At 33.1% G+C, this 24,237-nt stretch overlaps 2 protein-coding genes across 2 annotated transcripts; both read left to right on the top strand.

Annotated features, from left to right (window-relative positions):
* The first annotated feature begins 1,450 nt into the window (after positions 1-1,450).
* Positions 1,451-5,578, top strand: LOC134718127 (uncharacterized). The gene is made up of 5 exons (XM_063580619.1): positions 1,451-1,482; positions 1,862-2,000; positions 3,552-3,759; positions 4,502-4,661; positions 5,326-5,578. Exons 1-5 carry the CDS (start codon positions 1,451-1,453, stop codon positions 5,504-5,506), a joined length of 720 nt encoding a protein of 239 aa, XP_063436689.1. The 3' UTR covers positions 5,507-5,578.
* Positions 5,579-16,493: 10,915 nt separating this feature from the next.
* Positions 16,494-22,475, top strand: LOC134718126 (beta-crystallin A3-like). The gene is made up of 6 exons (XM_063580617.1): positions 16,494-16,547; positions 19,288-19,310; positions 20,333-20,454; positions 20,772-20,901; positions 21,493-21,635; positions 22,403-22,475. The coding sequence occupies exons 2-6, from the start codon at positions 19,299-19,301 to the stop codon at positions 22,473-22,475; spliced, it is 480 nt and encodes a 159-aa protein (XP_063436687.1). The 5' UTR covers positions 16,494-16,547; positions 19,288-19,298.
* The last annotated feature ends 1,762 nt before the right edge of the window (positions 22,476-24,237 follow it).

Raw genomic sequence — 24,237 nt, 5'->3', positions numbered from 1 at the left:
AGCGTCACTGATGAGTCTTATGTAGACGAAACGCGCGTCTGGCGTACTAAATTATAATCCTGGTACCTTTGATAACTATTTACACCACTGGGTCGATGCCTCTGCTGGTGGACGTTTCGTCCCCGAGGGTATCACCAGCCCAGTAGTCAGCACTTCGGTGCTGACATGAATATCAATTATGTGGTCATTTTTATAAATTTCCTGTTTACAAAACTTTGAATTTCGAAAAACTAAGGATTTTCTTATCCCAGGCATAGATTACCTTAGCCGTATTTAGCACAACTTTTTGGAATTTTGGATCCTCAATGCTCTTCAACTTTGTATTTGTTTGGTTTATAACTATTTCGATATGAGCGTCACTGATGAGTCTTATGTAGACGAAACGCGCGTCTGGCGTACTAAATTATAATCCTGGTACCTTTGATAACTATTTACCTTGAAATAACTTGTATCTACTTGGAACATGATTAGATATTTTAGAATATGAAGGACTCCATTGTTTGTACCCACAAAATGTAACTAACGTCGCATCATTGGTTGAATTGTCCTTATTAAGGACGTTTCAAAACAATCTTAGACTATTCATGACAATTTGAAAATATTATCCAGAATGCATTGTGTAGTCTGAAACAGCGAATTAATTATTTTTTTATCAATATAGAAAACAATCATGTAAATAAATAAAGTACTTGTAGGAATGAAGGCATGAAATGTTTTTTTCAATATTTCAATATATGGCAATACACGTCATTCATCATTTGAGCAATATTTGTTGGAAAAAAAGGTATCGAATCTGAAACTCGTGTTTTGTTTCGGCTACAAGTCAACTGATAATATGAATCATTTAACACTTAAATGCGCTTATAATTGATTGTATTCCAGAACAAACAAATGTTTCGAAGTGTCGGTCCCTTAAGTTTGCTTTTAAATATAAGAGATACTTATAACCTATCTGAAACAGCTGTACTTTTAAAGCAGACAAAATCAGATAATTTTATTGTATAAAACTTTTCCTCAAATTGCTTTTAAATAGTTGTCCTATTTTGCAGTATTAAAACTAAATAAAGTAAGGTAATGACTACATATTGCATAATTGAGCCAGTTGGTAATAATGTTCAAACAAATCTGTTTTATTTGTCTGTGACCATTTAAAAGAATAAAAACAACAGAAGAAAATATTGTTTTTATATATTAAAAAAAAATAGTATCCAAACAGTCAGTTTAAGTATTGCAATGTAATCATTCTAAATGGATGCATTCAGAAAAGTAAGTTGACTTTCTAATGAAAGAAGAACAATTTGAAAGTCAATGAGATATCTGATTGGTGCTATATTTTTAGGATTTCAAAGAAGAGCCGGAATGTACATTGTACAAACATGTTAATTATACAGCACCAACTCTAACTTTCGCTGATGACGTAAAAAGCCTTAAATGCTATAATTTTGATAAAATGACGTCATCAGTTGTGGTGAAAAGTGGTGCGTAAGTATCGTTTGAATATTTATCACTTACCTCTTTGATTTTAAAATATATTTAAAATATTAACATTCTGAGCACTGCACTTAGGTTAAGTGTGCTTAAAATCTGTTTTTGTTTACCAGGCTTACATAAAACATAGAAATTATTCAGAAAAAGTATTTAAACATCCTTTGACACTCGATTTAATAGCTTCTTTGATAGCATCAATTCTCAAAAATGATCTTTTCGTTAATAGCTGTAAACGTTTATATTCTTCAGTGTTAATCTAAGCACACTTATAACCATTTACACAATTCTGGTTAAAGTATCTGCATTGTAATGATCGTTATCATACTAACTTAATATCTGATGAATAAATAAATGTCTTTTTTTATTTTCTTAGGTGGGTTGGATTTACTCAACCGAATTATGATGGATATCAAAGTCTGTTCCTTAAAGGGAGATATACCCTTTCTGATGCACCAAATGATAAAGGTGGATTTAAGAATGACGTCTTGTCTTCCTTCAGCAAAATCAGCATGGTAAATTTAAGTTTCGATCTTATCTATATTTATATGTGTGGTAATGAAGCAAAACATGGACTCGTTTGATATCAATTCAATTTTTTTTTCTTTTTCAAATTAGTAATTTATTAGTATTTGAATTTAGCATTAATATTAAGATTAAATAACGAGGTTGGTAGCAAGTGATTTTATATTCTCAAAAGTTGTGGAACCTAATTATCGTATTATTATCTTCTAGATATGTTGAATAATGACTTTATTTATCAGTGTGTGAATAAACTCATCATAAATACCAGAACTAAATTTTGTATATACGCCAGACGCGCGTTTCGAATGGTTGTATATTGTTGAATATAAATTAAAAATCTCCGTTACCATGCACTTCGACTCGTCCTTCACAAACGACCTAACAAAAAAAAATACTTTTATTCAGAAATATCTTTACACCGAAAGAAGATGCAACACTATGGCCATTTGTTACAAGACAAAAAAAGAAGGAAGGCAAACAAGACGCTACTAAAAAAGCTGAATATTGAGACAAACCTAAAACATGAGACTAAATATGTATGAAGCAACCTTTTGTCTTATCTAAGAAGTAGGATGTTATTTGTAACGTCTCAATTAACAAAATAATAGTAATATTAAATAACAACAAACTTCATAACCGTAGAAATAATATTAAAATAATTTAGCACAAATATTCCTGTAGGAACAATAACGTGAACCAGTAAATATTTTTTCTAGTATGTTTTCTTTACATCAATATAAATTATCATCATTTTTGTGTAGGCAGACTGTTTTATAGTACGCACCAATTATGACCTATCCTTAACTAGATTTTCCGCTTTCACATCGTTCTTCGTATTTTTTTTTTATTAGAGCGTCATTGATGGGTCTTTTATAAACAAAATGTTCGTTCAAAATAAAAATTAGGTATATATGATGAGTTATCGTTTTTACATCAAAGAAATAACTACATGTAATATAAACAACTTTGTTTGGCTTCGTAAAATAACGATAATTATATCCTTTGGAATTCGGTTGTGGGATAAGAATTAAATAAAAATTTACCCAACCAGTATACCCTCATAAATATTTTAAGAATATAATACATATGATATCCATTGATAAACGAAAACGTCCAAAATTTAGGTAGTGTGCGTGGAATAGTATAATAACATATTTAAAATATTTTTTACCATAATTACAGCTTCGTCCTACCGGACACATGAGGCTTTTTGTAACTCTATTGTTATACAAAATGATACAAAATGGTTTAAATCAGTACTTTTTGTTTCTGTATTTAAGAAAGTAATTGTCTGTCAATGCGAATCCCTGATATTGAACCTTGAATATATTGACAGACAATACATTGATTGTGTGGTTATCAAATCATATATGTGTGTCTGTCTGGTGTTACACTGTTACAAGTAACAGATTAGTGAAATACAAATATTCATGTTTACATTTCATCTCAAGGGCTTAACAATTCTCTTGTTCCCCTACATTGTTATATTCTATTTGCTATTAAAGTAACAATCCCGTCATTTATCCATTTTATTTTTCAAGAAACCATCAGCACCAGGTAAAATGAAGCTGCTAAAGATTGATTATGACCAGGAGAAGGCATGTACCAGCAGGACCCCCACATCCGTATTCAGGTGGATGCAGGAGAACAATGGCTCGATTGCGCAGACTGTACTTAAACAAGAAGAAGTAACCATTAAAAGAGAAGCAACTTACGAGTTCAAATGGGACAGAGCAGCTAAAGTATCTGGTAAAATTTGCTTTAACATGTTAAATAAGAGAATCTCAAAGAATTATTTAGACAGTTATTTCAAGATGGTATTGGCCCAATTATTCAACAAAGACATTTCGTAGATGTGTGCATCAGTAATGAAAACAAATGTTGTGATATTTGATATAGTGTATGTATCTAAGGATGTGTGCTACTCTGTTTCAAGATAACAAGCTTTTTAAAAGACTGGTATGAATTTAAAGTTTATATAAAAAAAACTAAAAGCGCAAAAGAAATGAAAACGAAGGGCCCATGTGCTTGGTTTCTTTTTAATATAAGTCATTGAAAATGTGCCAGGATACGATTCTCTCCAGATCTTTTAACATTTAACATTGGCGGGTTTTTTCAACAACTATATAAAAAATAACAAGGATTTTTATAAGATTTTGAAATATAACTTTTGGAACTATATATGATCACTTTATGGAAAGAAAATTAGTGGTTAGTTGAAAAGATAAAAAAAAAAGAAAAAAGAAAAAAAAAGAGAGGAACAAACATATTTAAAAGAACACAATTTATGGAAGTTATCCAACTATTTAAAAGAATGATTATTTCGCCATCAAACACATCCAGACCATCATATGTGTAAATGTCAGTTACACTGTCATGCCAATACTTAAATGTGCACATGTTAATAAGCTCTTTGACTATCGTATTCGTCAAATCTTTTCAGTAATACAATTGAAGTCTCTTTTTTAAAATGTAACACCTTTTATTACAGCAACAATGACAGCAAAAACTCAAGTTCCATTAATTGGAAAAACAGGAATCAGTATGAGTACTGATATGTCCGTTAGTATGGGCAGCACTGCAGGATCTAATAAGTCAAAAGCTGAAGAATGGGTTCCAGAATATCCGTCAAAAATCAAACCATGTACTAGGTAATGGTATAAGTGTATATATTCTAACCAATTTAATTGTATATATATATGCAAAAGAACGCATTGTGTCCTTTAAAAAAAGTCTCTAGTACACACCTGTTTGATTTCTTTCATTATAGTTTGTCAGTGTAATGTATAGAAAAAAAGAGGGACGAAAGATACCAAAGGGACATTCAAACTCATAAATCTAAAACAAACTGACAACGCCATGGCTAAAAATGAAAAAGACAAACAGAAAAACAATAGTACACATGCCACAACAAAGAAAACTAAAGAATAAGCAACACGAACCCCATAGAGTACGACAATTGTAAATATGAAATTTAGACAATATCTTACTAAAAAGTAAATCGTCTCGTTAAATATACAAATGAAATGTGTTCATCTAATCCTTCTCTTACTTGATCAACGTTAATATTGAACTTTTTCACAGTGAACTATTGGTCGAATGAATTGAATAATATTCCACAACACAGGCAAAAAGAAATAAAAGTAGATAGTGTCCTACAGAATATTTCACAGAGTTTCAATATAGAATATTTAAAACGGAGTAAAACATTCTACAGGGTCATTGTGTTCATGTTACAAGCAAAAAGGTCGATTATTTTTCCGAAGTACAAAAGTGCGACGTTCATACTTTACATATTCTTTTATATAATTATAGATCTACAGTAACGTCGACCTTAACCCAAGGAAATATCAGTATTCCATTTACCGCCTTATTGTGTGATGAACACAACACAGAACGCACAATGATAGAAAAGGGCGTGTTTTATGGATGTCAGTACTTTAATTTCCAAACTGAATGCAAAGACACAAAACTACCAACAGCAAAGCCTAAATAAACGTTTTGCCTTTGCTGTGTTGTGGTAGTGCTTTCTGAATTTCAAACAATCGTTTCTGTTTGTTTTTAACAAAATTCTCTGATTGTGTACTAAATATTTCATTTTTTGCTATCTGTGTAGGACATTAAAAGTAATCAGATAAGTATGTAAATGTATATGTTTCGTATATTTAATTATTTTGCAATCGTGAATGGCAGTCAGAAGGGTTTAAGAACATCAGTAGTTAGTAAAATGCGTTTGTTAAAAGATATTTTTTTACTGTTTGGTCTTTTGGAAAATGTTGTTTGTGCTGTATTTAATTTTGGGTCCTCAATGCTCTTCAACTTTGTATTTGTTTGCCTTTATAACTGTTTTGATCTGAGCGTCACTGATTAGTCTTATGTAGACGAAACGCGCGCCCGGCGTATTAAATAATAATCCTGGCAGCTTTGATAACTATTAGCCATCTCTACAAAGAAATTTGTTACATACACACGTATTAAAATTGAGGTTTTTATCCAACGCAATCGTAGATTTGGACGTTGTTTTAGACTTGCTTATATATATGAAAAAGAAATATATTTGTGTAGGAAATAGAACAGTCGAATGATATTTGAACTAAAAAAAAAATGTTTTTTTGTTGTTTTGTTTATGTACTAATAATGTTTCTTTCTATATGTGTAGGTTATAGATATGTAATCGGATTTATTAATGTAGATTTTAATTGTGTTTATGTACTTATATTATTTTTGTTTATGTAGAACAATAAATGCAATGAGCTGATTGATTATAGAAGTGTGTTTTCTTTGCTTGGTATAATTTGTATTGTTATAATAACATTGACATTAAAGCCTGAGGTTTGGCATGGCACAAAACCAAGTTCAATCCACCATTTTGTTTTCATAAAATGCCCTGTACCTAGTCAAGAAAATGCTCAATGTTATATTATAGTTTCTGCAGTGTCGTAGTTCTCTTATATTTGATACGTTTCTCTCAGTTTTAGTTTGTAAACCGGATTTGTTTTTTCTCTATCGTTTTATGAATTTCGAACAGCGGTATACTACTGTTTCCTTTATTTAACAGCCATTTCATTGATTGTTGACATACCCATCTTGTTTTTATTGTAAGAGGACATCAATTCATTGCCAGTATATAAAATATTATAATATGACAATCTTATATCGTTAACCAGTATAATCACAATATACCTTCCTTAACGGCAAACGCATTAATACACAAAAACACGTCTGTTCGAAATTACGACCAACTTATGTATACTACCAGGAGTTGAAGTCATTAAACTTTGCTCAGTGTTCGGACCACAAAAATCATGCTCGAAATATGAAATCCAACATTTTGATTGGTTGAATTTAGAGTATGAGTACAAAAAACGGACTCAAAAGTTTTATGACCGCAAGGCCTGATATTCTCAATTTATTTTCGACCTCAAAATTCCCAGTTTACGCAGGCCAAAAATACACTATATTCATTTCTATTCTACAGAAAAATAAACAAATCGGTCAATTTCAATTTATTTTTCGTGATAAGATTACCTAAAATGAAAATACCGCTAAATGATGTCATTGTCTTAGCATAACATCGAAACATAAAAAATCAAATGTAAATACAGGGCGTTTTAAAGATTCGTGTAAGCCTCAAAACGAAAAAAAAATCACATTGCAAGAAAATATAAAAGTGAAAAATGCGATTAAAAAAAAATAATTATTGAGTTGTATAATGTTACTTATATCATAAAAAATTGGTAAAACGGAACAGCCAAAAAAGCTTTTACGATAAACAAAATTACCGAAATTGTCCTATAAGAATCGAAATTATTCATGGCAGCCGTACATTTGTTTTCATTTAAACATGGGTTGGGCATTTATATTCGTATTTTAACGCTCAGGGTAGAATAATCGAATATAAATGCCCAACCCATTGTTAAATGGAAACAAATCTACGGCTCCCTTAAACTATTTCTTAATTAATCCTTGTCATTTTAGATCGCAAACGGGCACCTATCACATTGAGGCGGTTTCGAATTGAAAACATTAAAATTGATAAGATAGTGATTGTGATTGTGTCCCTTAAAGTGTGTTATAATTTTAAAAAAGCAACAACATATCATTAATAATGTAACGACTGTCTTTACTTGTTTAATAAAAACAAAAGGATCAATGGTAAGAGTTTTGAACTTGCTGAACATCAAAGCCCCTCTCCTACTTTATATTTTGAGTAAGAGCGGAAACATTTTTTTCGGTATTTGTTGAATGGTAGTAAAAGCAGTTCACAATAACAAAAAAAATCTCAGCTAGGCCATCACAAATTGTTATTCACTTGCAATACTTATCTAGGATTCAGGTGCAGGCAAAGCTACGTTTACAAAGTGTCTCTACTACATGACTGAACTAGTATACAAAGAATGTACATAGTGGTCAAAAATGAAATTTTCGCATATCCTGCAATAAACATATTAATATTTAAAAGTGTCAGAAAATATAAATAAAAAGAAAACTGAATTCAGTGTGTGGTGTGTACACGAGAGGCGAAATTTCTAAAGGAACATTCAAACTCAATAAGTCAAAAATAAATTAACAATGTCATGGCAAACAAAAGAAAATATACTATAGTGTGAAATGCTTGGGTTTCGTTTCTGATGAAGCGTATACATCACGGATTGAAACATTTCCCTTTGATATTGTATTTGTGCACTTAACTAAATATGAGGCTATCAACCAACATATACATCAAACAACAAATACATCAACCAACAATACATCAACCAACATATACATCAACCAACATATACATCAATCAACATATAATACATCAACCAACATAAACATCAACCAACATATACATCAACCAACATATACATCAACCAACATATACATCAAACAATTGATTGATTAAAAACTAGAAATAAATGGGAATATTATGGAGGCATCTGACAAAAAATAAACAGACATTGTAAAGAGCTGTGCCGCCCTTTTCATTAAAGATAATCATACAATTGCTTCTCGCCTTCTCATTCCCATGTTCCCTTGACCCTATATCTGTCCGCCGAACATAAATGAAGACACAAGAAGAGATTTGTTATTATTGTCCTTTAATTGGTGTAATTAGGTTGTTTTGTTCATCAAATTGAAATAAACATCTCAAGCCGGGTAAATGGATACGTTTCTGAAAATACAGTACAAAGAAAGATAACTCTATTCATTTTAGATGACGACATAAAAATTTCCATACAGATACCAGTAAATGAAAACCATGAAAAACATTGTTCTCATCATAATTACACATCTTTTAAATATTAAACATATTGAGTTCTATCGAATATTCTTCTAGTGTAGTCATTTACAAGTCATTACAAAAAAATAAATAACAACACTATAACAGTTCACAGTAAAGCAAAGAGTACAGTAATATAGCACAATAAGCTTGTTAGTACATGTATCATAGGCATGCTTAAACTTAAACGTCAATTAGAATACTTAGTCCCCTATTCTTGCCGACATGTTTCCTTGTTATTATGAGGCTGACTTGATAACGGAATTTCTTAGGAAGAAAGATAAGAAGTTAGCAGTATCCTTTAACTTAACTTTCCTCTATTTATAAAGATGATGATCTCTCACTAAATAATTCAAAATTTAGTGACTATGTTGAACGCATCTATCCCATCAAACTAGAGATAAAGATACAACAGATAAAAGTTAAGTCGGCCTCATATCTTGACTTACATCTAGAAATTGACAATGATGGTCGGTGGAAAACCAATCTTTACGACAAATTAGATGATTTCAGCTTTCCGATTGTGAACTTTCCATTTCTAAGTAGCAAAATGCCGGCAGCACCTTCATACGGGATATATATCTCCCGATTGATACAATATTCCCGTGATTGTATTTCCTCATGATTTTTTTTTATAGAGGGTTGCTGCTTACAAGGAAGTTATTAAACCAAGAGTTCCAAATGGCGGATTTAAAATCATCCCTTCGTAAATTTACGGACGCCATCACGAGTTTGTTCACCGTTTTGGAATAACCGTTTCACAGATATCGGATATGTTCCTTACGTCGTAACTACAATTACCTTCCTTTTCATGAATGTGACCTATCGAATTAGGACTATTTACCGGATTTGTTATAACATGAGCAACACGACGGGTGCACCATGTGGAGCAGAATCTGCTTACCCCTTCCGGAGCACCTGAGATTACACCCAGTTTTTGATTTGGTTCGTGTTGCTTATTCTTTTTTTTCCCTATGTTGTGTCATGTGAACTATTGTTTGTCTTTTTTATTTTTAGGCATGCCAGTTTATTTTCGATTTATGAGCTTGACTGTCTCTCTGGTATCTTTCGCCCCTCTTTTAGTAATATCCGCAAGCAGACATTTCACTAAGGACTATTTACACACTCGCATAGCAGAGCCCCAATTTCTTTCCAAAGAATAAAGTTCAACGTATCCACACTATACAATTATGTGGAGTTCACTCCCTTGACTGACACCTTAAATGTGTCTAATTCTGAGACGGCTATAACATGTGGTGGTAGTAGTTGGTTCAATAAGATATTCGTTCGCGGAAAGAACGCGTATTTATAGACTTTATACACATTGACATTTGTCCGAATTGTCTGAAGTTTCCATACATAACTGTAGGGAGTTGATTGTATTTCTGTTTTATAAGGGTGATGTTGAGTTGGCACTGCAAGACACATGCATGTCAACCGCAAAACGCTCATGAATACAAACAGACAACAAAATCTACCATATAAATAAGGAGAGTTGGTATGATTGCCCATGATACAACTCTTTTGAAGAGACTTATGAGACAAAAATCAACAGCTGTATGTCATTGTATGGCATTCAACAACGAGCAAAGCCCATACCACATAGTCAGCTATAAAAAGCCCCGTAAATAGGGAATGTATCAAAGGCAATTTTCCAAGATATGTTTATAGTTATAGAACAAAGGCGGACAAATAAATGATTAAACGCAAATTTGATATAATTTAAATTTTACAATCTATACAACTAGGGTCGAAGTCACTTCATATGACTTACGTTAAGGATTATGTATAAAATTATGAACCTATGATTCGTTGTTCATTACAAACGCTGCTTATGACAATGACGCTTCAAGAACTTTGATACCTACATGGATGGGTGCACCATATTTAAAATGGACTATTTGTTAAATATGTTAGATATGTCTTAATGCAATTGTGTGTAAGGGTGGTTTGAGAGAAAGTTAGAACTTCGTTTCATTCTTATATTTATGATTTTAACATTTTACTGTTATCTTTGTCTACTAGTATCTGCCAACTGTGCTCTATGGTTTGTATTTCACCAACCTATTATTCTGTACAATGTTCCCATTCCCTCCTGGGAATTGCCTGTTTAATTGTTTTCTCTCTCTCTAAAACCGCGTTAAATGCACTTTGAGATGGTTTGTTTACGAGTACATGTATGTGTTACACATTAATTTTGTTTTTCGTTAATTTCTTTAACATACATTAGGCCGTTAGTTGTCTAGTTGGAATTGTTTTACATTTATCAATTCGGGGCCTTTAATAGTTGAGTATGTGGTGTGGGCTTTGCTCATTGTTTAACGCCGTACGGTGACCTATAGTTGTTAATTACTGTGTCTTTTATTCTCTAGAGGAGAGTTGTGTCAATGGCAATCATACCACATATTCTTTTTTACATTTATATGTTGTACATGCAGGATTTGACGGGGTATTATATCCCTGTGAGTTTAATGTCATAAACAATCAGGGAACATGTTCTAATCAGTTAAAAATATCAACTCGTTAGTTTAACACATACTACGCGACATCGATGGTACGCGACTGAATTAAAGTGCCTAAAAAGATATAGTAAGATGTGGTATGAGAGCCAAAGAAACAAATCTCCATTTAAGTAACAATTGATAAAAGTAAACCATTATTTGTTAAGGTGCGGCCTTCAACACGGAGCTTTAGCTCACATCGAACAGCTACATGTAGCCATAAAAGTCTCAATAATTACTTGTGTAAAACCATTCAATTGGGAAAACCAACGGTCGAATCTTTTAAAAACCGGGAAATCGAGAAACACTTATGAACCACATAATTATTTCTTTGCCCTATTTTAAGTTTGGATATATAGTATTTGTTTTGTCAATTAATAAGTCATGCTAAGTCCACCAATGAATTTTGTAAACAACGCAGCGAGAAAATCTCACAACCGAGCTTTAACCAACCCTTACAATACTGAGGTCCCTCATTGGGGTGTCCAAGTAATCACAATTGTTTTGCCAATATAATCACATATTATCATTAATTCCTTTTTTAAACAAAATAATCAAATAATTGTAAATACAGTCCTAGATTATCAAATGACCAATATTCACTAAGAAAACGGCAAAATAATCACAATATTACTATGAAAACGATCAAGTTATCACGTAATCACTATGAAAACGACCAAGTAATCGCGTAATCAAACACCCCATGAGGATGATTGATACTACAATACTGTATACTAGTTCAGCGAAATGGACGATATATAATACATATTAGTTGACCAGGTCATCATCTTGATCCGACCTAACCTTGTAGGCAATTTAACAAGAATGTATATCTATTGTAAATAGTAGACTAGTTGACCTGGTCATGACCTTAGATGCCCCCTGGCTGGCTGACAGTATACGTGCACACGTACTTATACTAATACCACGGTGGGTATGGTTGTCCTGCGAGAGAACGTACTGTGCTGGTGATTCGGTCCTGACGGGTGCTGGTGGGTCCTGATTCTGTGCTGGTGGGTTTGTTTACATTGTATCAGAACTGCAATAAAACGACTGTTTTGTTGCTTAATTTTTCTCTGATGCGTCACAAGTACCATGCAAAGTATATTACAACAATATTATATTGCAAAAGTCGTGCAAGTTCGTTTAACGGAATTGTCCTGACGCGGTGCTGGTGATAAGAAAAACGGTCCTGGTTCTGTGCTCCGATGTCCTGGTTCTGTGCCTTTATATTTTAGTTAAAAGTGGAATATATTTAAGATCATTGATGCTGTACTGTTATTGACTAATTAACTGTTGCCTGCTTTCTTGAAATTGACATTGTTTTGAATCCGTTTACTGTTATTATGCAAGAAAAAATACCCCTATTTTTTTTTCTTTTTAAATTAACTGTAATCTTATTTATTGGCCTGTTAATGGAACCCTTCTTGTCCCCTTTTAAGATAAGAAAATATGTTTACGATTATCGGGATTACGACCATTTTGCAAGATCACCAAAATACGTTGTAATTTATACAAATTGAATACTTATATAAAGTAGATGATGTGGTATGTTTGTTGTCAATGGACAAGTTTCCATAAGAAACCAAAGGAAGTATGTGTTAATAACCATACGTCATCGTAATACCTTCAACAATAACCCATCAATAAAATGTAAAAGGTTACCGTTTTGCATAAAAATGGAGAGAAAAAATATAGAACAAAGAACTTTCTGAGCGTTTGAATCATATGTCTTTAGCAGCTTAAATCACATTTTTATGTGAACAATTGAGTGCTGGCTATAAGAATGACGATAGTATTGCGGGTTTGTTTGTTTGGTTTTTTAGGGGGGGGGGGGATAAGTAACTTAAGAGCGAGGTTGCAGTAAAAGTTTTAAGCTTGGAATAGTTTCCCGTAAGATTAAAAAGTTGTATTTTAAAAGAAAAATGTATCTTATAGCCATTTAGAATCACTTGCTGTATCTGTTAGATTTTTTCAACATAACTTTTTTGTCTGAACGGTTATCAGGTTTTTTTCGAAAGTTCGATAGAACACTAAAACAAATCACTATTTTATGAAAGGGCAGACTAGAATATATCAGAGAATGAAAACGAGATAACCTAGAGACCACTATAAACAAAACTAAAATTTCTTAGCTTTTTCATTTCAAAATTCCAAAATAAATAAATATTTTGTATAAAGAATTACGGGAGAGGAAGTGAACAATGTGTCCTACTTTACTATATTTATAAATATCTTTATGAGTAAAAATCAAATGTGCCTTAATTATAATTGAAAATGAGTAAATGGAAAAAATACCTAACTAAAATACACTTTTATTTTGATATTGGTAATATCACTAAGCTTTTAAGTTTTGTGTGTCAAACACACCATCTCTGTAGTAATGACTCCATACTAATTTTTTCACTTCATCCATTTTTTTCTGCATTTTTTTATATTGTGAATTCTTAGTATTATTATATCTAAATGTAGCCTTAATTTATTTTAAAAAAAAACGAATCTAAAGCCAGATATATCAAACATTTTAGTTTCCATCTATCCGTTTTCAGGACAGTAACAATCAACGTAAACAGGCCTGGAAAGTAAAATGCGTACTCGGCTGTCTGTAATCGATCATTTTTATACACCCTCCTAAAAAACAAACCGGGGTGGGGGTTCAGAGATGCAAATTAAGTACTCAGATCAATATTTTATCTTTTCGTGTATGGTTTATGACCCCTTCTGTGGCTTGTCAATTACGAAATGTGCAAACTGCATAAGTATCAAAACAGCACAATCAATGAATAATAGAGACATAATTTTGTACATATATCAAGGGGAAACTTCTTGCAAAGCATTATTATTTATAGTTCATTACTGTTTTTAGCAGAAAAAGATAATTTGGTGAAAAGAAAATCACTATTTTTGTAGAAAATTAACAGACGTTTGTAAAGAGATTTTTGTTATGTTTAGCATTGGATCAACGCAAGGGTACATTATCCTTAAAAATCTATTTAAAAGTATTTGAAACTAACGTTTGCTTTGTTAATTGTGCATTTCAAAATTCCCCAAGGGTTACTTGGAAATAAAAATATGGTCACTTGGTCTTCTCCTGACCGGCAGTAAAACGCTTGCCGAAGTGGGGCGTCCGCTTGGCTGTGCGGGATGTATCAAGTTCGCAGTCGCGTCCGGTCAGAATGGGGACGTTAAATCCGATGTCTCGTGTACAGAGAGTGCCACGCTCTTTACACGTTGATAACCCTTGCAGCAACTCTTTGATGGGTCTGTAGGTGGCCTGCTGCAAATTTCTGTTCCTATCCAATACATCCTCATTTTCCAGTGGCAGTCCAAAAATCCACGACTATTGGCCTCTTTTATGACAAGACCTACCTATTGTATTTATTGTGAACTTGTTCTCGTCATGAATATGCATGAAATATTTGCCACTGGACGTCAAACAACCAACAATCAATCAATCAATAGCTTCATACTACCAATTGAGTTTAAAAAAGAAATTCTTAGATTAAACACCTACATTTAACTTTAAAAGGTCATAACAATTTAAAACAATACAAATCTACACACACACACAAACTGGCTTAATTTCAAATGGTTATCAACCTGAATCGCTATAAGATCATATATAAGCTCACCTGTGTCGAGGGGTCGTGTGAGGTTCATGTATTGTCTTGGCGTCCGCAATTACAAAAAGATCTTTTTTGAAATTACTTGACCAAATGTTACCAAGTGAATCTAGGACAAACAATATTCATCAACAAACATGACCACTGTCTGTTAAAATGTAATCGAGTTTTTAGTTACAGCCGATTCCATCGAGTATATAGGCAAACATAATATCTTTGGTTAGCTTGCTTGTAAGCTAAACCGTACCCTCCTTTCGAAGTAGCCTGGTCCTACAGACAGAAAGATGTGTCATTTGTCGGACTAGTATACTCTTAAAGTAGGGAAGTTTACATAACCTAACAATGACTTTTTTGTTCATTAAGCAATATAACCAAAGATATTCCCTTTGTCTTCACACTCATTGAAATCGGCTTTAATATTGCAAAAGTTCAAGCAATTAGGGCAAAACTTTCCGAGTAAAAAAAATCAAAATATCTTTCTACCTTGCACATTTCAGAACATTCAGATCAGATAACGAAACTGGGTCCAGCAACATTTATAAGCAATTTAAGATTTTGACCCTCACAGTTTCCATTCACCTTCCATGTGAACTTAAGTTTTGAGACTTTTAATCGACACGATTGAGATTTTTGTATATGAGAACATGGTTTATCTATTAGTTGAAAATGCGGCTTTGAACTAGCTTTCAGTACCTGCGAGCATTCGTTGTTCAATAATGTGTGTCTTTGTGTAATTATTTAATGTGATAAATTGTTGTGTTGGTACACCACTGTAACAATGAAGGAGGAAATGAGGAGGGTTGGTTGGGTGGAAGTGGGGAGGGGTATGCGGAGCGCTGACAAACATGTCTATGCTGCATGGGCTTTGCTCATTGTTGAGGCATTAATGTAAGGGGCATTTAATATCTTAATAAAACTATTCTTATTTTAGATACTATATATTGTTCTCTGATATTGGACGAAAGATGTTGCCCTTTTATGTAATTATGTTATACAAGTTACGATCATTTGAAAACGCGTATTAAACAGCCAAATGGATGCACAAGAGCTAAATAGGAGTAATAGATCTTATTGACAACAATTAGCTGCCCAATTTTATTGATTTTGTAACATTTGTTTCAAATATGACCAGCTTCTAATCCAAAATCACCAGCACCGTATCAGGACCCACCAGCACAATGACAGGACCCACCAGCACAGTATCAGGACATGAGTAAATTGAGAAAATGCTATTTTTTTATAATTTGCAATGTTTTTTTACAAAATAGTTTTGTCGTGTGGATTGCGGTATAGAAAGCGGACTCTATGAGCATTTTTGTTTTATTTTTTCAGTTCGAGATTTTCTGAAAATGAGCATTTTTGTGTTACGCTTACTGAAACAGTTTAGAGGGTCAACTTTTCAATGGTTTATATATGAACCCATAAGAAACAAAATTGAAAAATCTCAACTGTTTTCTTCCATTTTTTATTAGTGAAAACGTCAAAAATCATCATTTTCGTCTTTGTTTACATTTTTTCATTGATCACCAGCACCCGTCAGGACCGAATCACCAGCACAGTACGTTCTCTCGCAGGACAACCATACCCACCGTGAATACAGTCTACAGAATATATATTATATATCATTGATGGACATATACATTTAATGTAAGTATTTATACATAGATGCAAATTTTAAATTGTATTTGTATATATTTTTATTATTTAGGTGATCGAAAGAGAGTAGTTGTTTAGATATAATGATAATTTAATTAAAAATGTTATCATGACCGCAGGTATTTGGGACATGCACCCCCGTTTTTGGGATCGAATGGATTATTTTTCTTCTTTTTTTTTAATATCCAAATTTTATAGACTTATAACAGGTTTTTTAAACCTATAACCGGTCACTTAAAATATTTTTCTATTATCAGATGTCCAATCACTCAATCAGGCGTAAATACTTTTGTACTTTTAAAAGTTAGATGTTTTAAGATTTTTTTTTGCTGATACAGGTAAATTATTTGGGAGGTAGAGTTTTATACCTGAGATACCTGAGACATTCAGATTTATTTTACTTATAACTGTAAGTATACTAGTCTTATAGTTATCTTTTTCTTACATTTATCTAGACTATATGTGTTTTATTATGATTATCACTGATTCTGTCGGTAGAAGTTGGATTTAGGGGAAAGAGGAAAAGGGGGGAAACGTCTTCCTTTGATAGGAATATATATTTAACATCAAGTCTTAAAAAATAATTGGCTTGCTTTGCTTGGCAATAGCTATTTAGTTTTATGCCAACTACCTATCGCCCACCCCCCTTTCCCCCCCCCCTCCCCTTCCAAAAAAAAATAATATTCTGGATCTGCCGCTGGTTTTACTATTCATAGGTAAAACTGCATGGACGATTTTTGAATGGTGACATATGATCGGAACCCCGCCCCATTTTATCCTTATCATTGGTTTGGAACCACATCCCTCCCACTTATTGAAAATGGCTGGATCCGCAACTGCTATGGATTTTTGTCCAGGGACTCGTTATTTTTATCATGTCGAGTCCAAAAGATAGAAGCTTTAATTTTCTTGCTATATCATATAATCAATTTAGTCCCCATATGACAAAATAGAACAAGGCTATACAATGTAACATTAAAGTTAGATTTGAAACTTTGTTATAAAATGATGATGTTAATGTGCTCAGTTTACAATTGCGGTGCACCAATCTTTTTATTCAGTTGATATAACATTTTACAATCTTGGTGCCACTTTCGAAAACGGCGAGTTTAGACAGATTTGTAAGAGTGTAGCTTCGTATGGACACATTCTCTATTTATTCTTTTAAAAACTATGGAAAATTACTTGTATTTTATAGAATTTAAAAATTGACTTTTAAAAGATAAAATTTAGAATGGAAATGGGGAATGTGTCAAAGAACCAACAAACCGACCATAGAAAAAACAACAGCAGAAGGTCACTAACAGGTCTTCAATGTAGCGAGAAATTCCCGTACCCGGAGGCGTCCTTCAGCTGACCCCTAAACAAATATACTAGTTCAGCGATAATGAACGCCATACTAATTTCTAAATTGTACACAAGAATATATATTGAAATTATGAAATGAAAAGTAGGTAAAATTGTTAATGACACGTTTAATGCTAAATGGATAAAAATTAGAGCATTCTGAATATCTGACCAAAAGATAAAAAGAACCCAAGAAAAGTAAGCATCCTTAATGTGATGATAAAAGACTTGATAATTGTCATTTATCAGATAAAATCTTTTTTAAGGGTCTGGATGGGGTTTACGGATAGAGAATAACTGGTGCAGAAAAAAGGCCGAAAAATTTAAAGAATAGAGAGAAAAATAAAGAAAAGAGATTAAATGGGATGCATCAATATAAAGAATAGAGAAAAAACCTATACCACATAGTAAGCTACATAGAACGACCTGCACTGCCAAATGTAAAACAATTTAAAGGAGAAAACTAACAGCATGTTAAGTCATTGAGTTTAAAATATAAGGAGTTAATGAGGATCTGGATTGTGTTTGTACAGAGAAGAATATAATGCCCATAATGGTTTCTGTACTACTAAAGGAAGAGACTTATTTCATTGAACTCTTCTGAAACCATAAAATGTCGGAAATATTTGTGATATGAAGTATAAAGGTTGAGTTTTGAACTTCATAAATCCTTTTTCAACAGAAAACGCTAATTTTGGGGGAAATTTCCCAACTCTGAGACCGTTATCGATCCGTGTCGTATATATGCTTTCGCACATGTTCAGTGTACGAACTGAACACGAAATTTAAAAACTCTTTAGTCATGGACTTGCCCCGAATTGTTACAGTAAAGCGATTCTGCAGGCATTTTCGGCTAGATATAGGAAGATGTGGTATGAGTGCCAATGAGACAACTCTCCCACCAAGTTACAATTTATAAAATTAAAACAGTATAGGTCAATATACGAGTATAAATACTTTAAAAGCTGAATGACTATCCTACTAAGTAGAGGGGCATTATGTTTTCTGGTCTATGCGTCCGTTCGTTCGTTCGTCTGTCCCGCTTCAGGTTAAAGTTTTTGGTCGAGGTAGTTTTTGATGAAGTTGGAGTTCAATCAAATTGAAACTTAGTATACATATTCATTATGGTATGATCTTTTAAATTTTATTGCCAAATTAGAGTTTAGACTCCACTTTCACGGTCCATTGAACATAGAAAATGATAGTACATGTGGGGCATCCGTGTACTGGGGACACATTCTTGTTTATATAAGAAACATATTTAGTTTATTAGGTTCATATCTTTCTGTACGGATATTGCTTTATAAATAATCTAAGCACTTAAACTTCAGCTCTTGCTGATCTGTATACATGTAGCACTCTAGAGTTTATTTTTGTGTTTCAGAAGCTGACAAAATGGAACCAAAGGTAAAAGCTAAAACTTAATAGACACAAAAAAAATAGTATTGGTTGGTGTTACCATCCTCCATAAAAATCAATCTACCCCAAAACAAATGAAATAGTCACCGTGAACTGTAAGTTAAGATGTTAAGTTCACAAGGTTTTCAACATTGAACATGAAGATGTGTTATCTTAGCTGCATTCGTCACAGCTCTGCCGATTCCGTATCCCCATCTAACGAAAGAGAATAACGGATTCATCCGACAATTGCCGATTGATCCTAGCTTGGCATAATATTCTTACTTCAAGCTGATTAGTATCTGAGCTCAATTTCTTTTTTTCTGCATGTTGTGAATTCGGAAAAGCAGTAAAAACTAATTTTCAAATCATAGTTTATTGAGTCAGAGGTCGAACTTGCAACCTCTTGCATTTGATGCTATATGGAGGCGAGCACACTATCAGTACAACACAGGATGTGTTTTTGTCAATAGCGACTGCATTTATACCTTACTTAATTAACTATATTATGCACTGGCATAGTTGTCACGGAAAATCTGTTTACAATTGGGAGTGAAAATTACGATGAAGTTATAGTTATTTTATTAAGGGAACTGTTGTTACTGTTTTCTATACATATACACGCATGTATATATGTGAAAATAAGCGGCTTTTACAGAAAGAGATCTCAGTTCTTTAGCCGTCATCAATTTGCCGCTTCAGAATCTAATGCATTCTGGTTAATATTTTCACGAATGTACACCAAAACTTCCTGATTGGTTAAAACTGAACCAATGCCGTGATGTTATTTCATTATTGTGGTACGAACAATGAAATTACCCATGATTCTTTAGATTCGGAAACGGCCAATTGTTAAAGTGGATGAGTGTGAGGGACGCCTTAGAGTGTTGGACTATGTAACTCATCTTTCACCAATCTGTAATTTTTCTAGTCTTAGGCATTGGATTAATGGCTAATTTTGCAGACTTGTATACAGTGACAGTCTATACAAAGTCCCTGTTGTATATTATATGTCTTTGTTATAATTGAAGATAACGCTGTACGAACACATCAGTTATGGCGGAAGAAGCCAAGATTTTACAGAATCCTGTCCCGATTTAGATGAGTATGACTTTGATGACATCACATCAAGTGCAAAATGCAACAGAGGGGTGTAAGTAGTATAGTTTGCTGTCACTTTGCACCATAGTTTAACATAGAAAACCATTGGAAAAAAACAGAGAACACTCTATGTAACAAAAACACTATCAACATAAACATATACTATCCACACTCATCTGTGTCCACACTTGTTTTATAAAGTTTCCGTACCTCTACCTATTCGAAGGTTCCAAAGTTGGTTTCCGTTCTCTAACTTTAGTTTAAAAAAATCCACATAAAATATTGAATGATTCAATGAATAATTCATTTTTCATAGGATTTTTATTCGGATTTGTAACTTCATTTGTGATTTGTAATTGATTGTTTAAGGTGGATACTCTACTCGGAAAAATATTACCAAGGAAATATTTTCGTCGTGCAGGATGGCGAAGATTATAATGACAATCTCTGTGATAATTTCAATGACTATGCATCATCTATAAGATTGCTGGACAACTTTGTAAGTGTAGAGTAACTTATTTAAATTATTTATCCACATTTTATAAAAGAAAGGCAAAAAATATCAAAGAGACATTCCAACTCATAATCCACAAAATTAACTGACATTGCCATGGTAAAAACGGACAATTTCTGAAACAGAAATTACAGTATGCAAACACAATATCAAATGATGAGCAAACTTATAGAATGGTATTCTTTAATTTAAAAACAAATCTGGCAATCAAATTATGAGAATTAAAGTTTTTGGATATAAAAAGGAAATCAATCTAAACAGTACGGTACAAATACATTTTTTCTACCTTTTCTACATAAGGCATAGATTACCTTAGCTGTATTTGGCAACACTTTTAGGAATTTTGGATCTTTATGCTCTTCAACTTCGTACTTTATTTGGCTTTTCTCAACTTTTTTTGGATTTGAGCGTCACTGAGGAGTCTTTTGTAGACGAAACGCGCGTCTGGCGTATATAAAAAATCAGTCCTGGTATATATATGTTGAGTTTATTTATTTAGATAAAATACTTAATAGAATATGAGTAGACTGTCGATAACATTATATCATAAATATATCTTCTGAATTTATTTTTTAGGATTTTACTGAAGAGTCCAAGTGTACAATATACAAAGACAACAACTTTTTAGGGCGTTCTCTGACTTTCCGTGATGATGTACCTAATCTGAAATTGTTTAATTTGGATGACGAAATGTCATCAGTTGTGGTGAAAAGTGGTGCGTAAGTATCTTGAGTACTATGATCAATCTTACTTGTGAAATTGAATTCCTATCAACTTGACACTAAATACTTATGTTCCCTAGGCCTGTGACATGATTGTTTTAGTTTAATACCAAATTAGAGTTTTGACCCAAATTCCACGGTCCACTGAACAAAGAAAATGATAGTGCGCATGTGGCTAGTTCACTAGGCAACACACCGCAGCTAATTCCAATTTTAAGGTCTTTGGTTTGACCCGGCCGGGGTTTAAAACCACAACCTCAGACAAATACCAGGATATCACAGAGTAGGTTTATTTTCAAATTGATTCGAAATACATGTAGTAATTAATAAGAAGCTCGGGTTTCAACATCTCCAGGTTAAAAAAGTGCTATAAGGTGTCCTTGTTAAGTCATTAATATTTTTATTATGTTGAACAGAAAGTTTCAAATTTAGCTGTATAAGATATAAAAGATATAAATCAAGCTTATGGATTTGATTTTAAGGTAGGGGAACAGAGGGGGGCAGAATGACAATTTATGTTTATGCTAAAAAAAAAGTCGGGTATAAACTAATAACGAGAAAGGCAGTAAATCCTGAAAAATTTTGATAATGTATTGGTCAAATGACAAAATTATGTATGAGCTGATTGACAAAAACTTTCAACCAAACAGAAGACGTGTTACATCCATAATTGAACTATATTATGTCTGTGAGCTGATAGACAAAACTTTCAGCCTATCAGAAGATGTGTTTCATCCAAATTATGTTCTATTTGTTCTCATTAGGTGGGTTGGATTTACAGAGTGTAATTATGAAGGAGAACAAAGTCTGTTTCTGAGTGGGCGTTATACCGTATAGCGGGTTATTTTCGCGGGGTGCAAATTTTCGCTTATTTTCGCGGATAGTACAAAATCGCCAAAATAAATTCCGCCAAATTAAAGGTGTACTAACAAAGGTATGAATTTTAGTTTTTAATCCGCCAAAATAATAACCGCCAAAATATTTCGTATACCTTGTTCAATGAAAATCGCGAAATTTTACACCCGCGAAAATAACCCGCTATACGGTATTATGTCTAATTTACCAAGTGATGAAGGCGGATTTATAAATGACAGCCTGTCTTCGTTACGAAAAATATTGGGGGTAAATATTTTATTATATTCAATATCTATACTAGGTACAGTTGTTCAATTTTTAAATCCCCGCTTTAAAACAGTGAGGTATATTGTTTTACCTCTATATGTCCGTCAGTCCGTCCGTCCGTACAATGACTTTTTATCGACGCGTCTTTTTCAAGAACTAATAAACAAGGATTTCTGAAATTCGATTTCAGGGTTAAACCTGCAGGCTATACCGAGTGATATTTTTTTTTCAGATTAATCACTCGACAACTAGTGTAAACATATTTATTTATACTGGATTGGAAAACAAGTTATTACAACTTCTAATATTCCATTTCAAATTTGCGGGTGCGAGTGCTGCCTTGTAGCGGCATAAGCCTGCCCTTTTTCGAAATCTTCAAGGGTGTATTTTACGCGCAAGAGATATGGTTCTCTCTCTCTCTCTTAACGCGGGTCAGCCTTTTATCGTCCCCTTCCGACGGTCTATCATCGTTTCCTCAAGACCATACTCTCAAATGGTGTCAAGGGAGAGCCGAAAATTCAGTCTCTGAAATTTTCTCCCCGCAGTTGGGATCGAACAAGGAACCTTTGTGTTAGTAGTTCTATGCACTCACCACTTAAACACGACTCTCTCCTGCTAACTGACCACTTACGTATTTTTACACCATTGGAAAATTATCATCAGTGAGCAGACTGAAGCTCGCAGTTTCACTTGTTTTATTATATTTAATGTCTAGTATATTAACAACAAGTTTATACACAGAAGGGCCTCTGTTGCGGCCAAGTGGTCTAAGTAGTTACTACTGTAATCACTAGCCAGTCAACACTGAGGTAGTGAGTTCGAATCCCGCGGTTGTACTCGACTCAAATCTTAACTAGACTAGGATTGTAGGACGGTGACCAAAGTCGGAATTATGAAATTTTAATCGTCAAAAATAGTACATGGCTTTATCATATATCCTTGTATTTGGAGATTAGCGTACTTTGAGATTCTTTTGGTCGTCAAAAGAAAATATGGTGCAGTTTTTTCAGAAATCTTGATCAAAGGTCACATGTTGTATTCAAGGAAAACAAAATTGAATATCTAATTTAAAGGTTGTTTTTTTTACAGTAGAATGATTGAAAACTTGAATCTGTTTTCTTCATTATTTAATTTTTCATATAAAAGTAGAAACCCATTATCAAATGAGATTTCCGAACACTCATATGGAACTTTACAAAAAAAGAGGTGTTTTTCAGTTTTATTGTCAGTTTTCCTATCGAAGGTCGATGGTTTTCTCCGGGCTCTCCGGCTTCCTCCACCAATAAAAACTGGCCGCCACTAAATAACCTAAAAAACGGAGCTTAGAAAAGGTGACAAAACACCAAAAATCCAAAATCAAATTACAAACAAGTATCTCTTAAATGTAAAAAGATATATACAAGGGAAAAAAAATCTCAACAAAGATACAAGAAGAATGAAATTTAACATAACAACAAAAAGTACAAAGATGAAAAGG

The sequence above is a fragment of the Mytilus trossulus genome, chromosome 5 (assembly GCF_036588685.1).
Source record: "Mytilus trossulus isolate FHL-02 chromosome 5, PNRI_Mtr1.1.1.hap1, whole genome shotgun sequence".
NCBI lineage: Eukaryota > Metazoa > Mollusca > Bivalvia > Mytilida > Mytilidae > Mytilus > Mytilus trossulus.
This window is presented reverse-complemented; position numbering and strand designations above follow the sequence as displayed.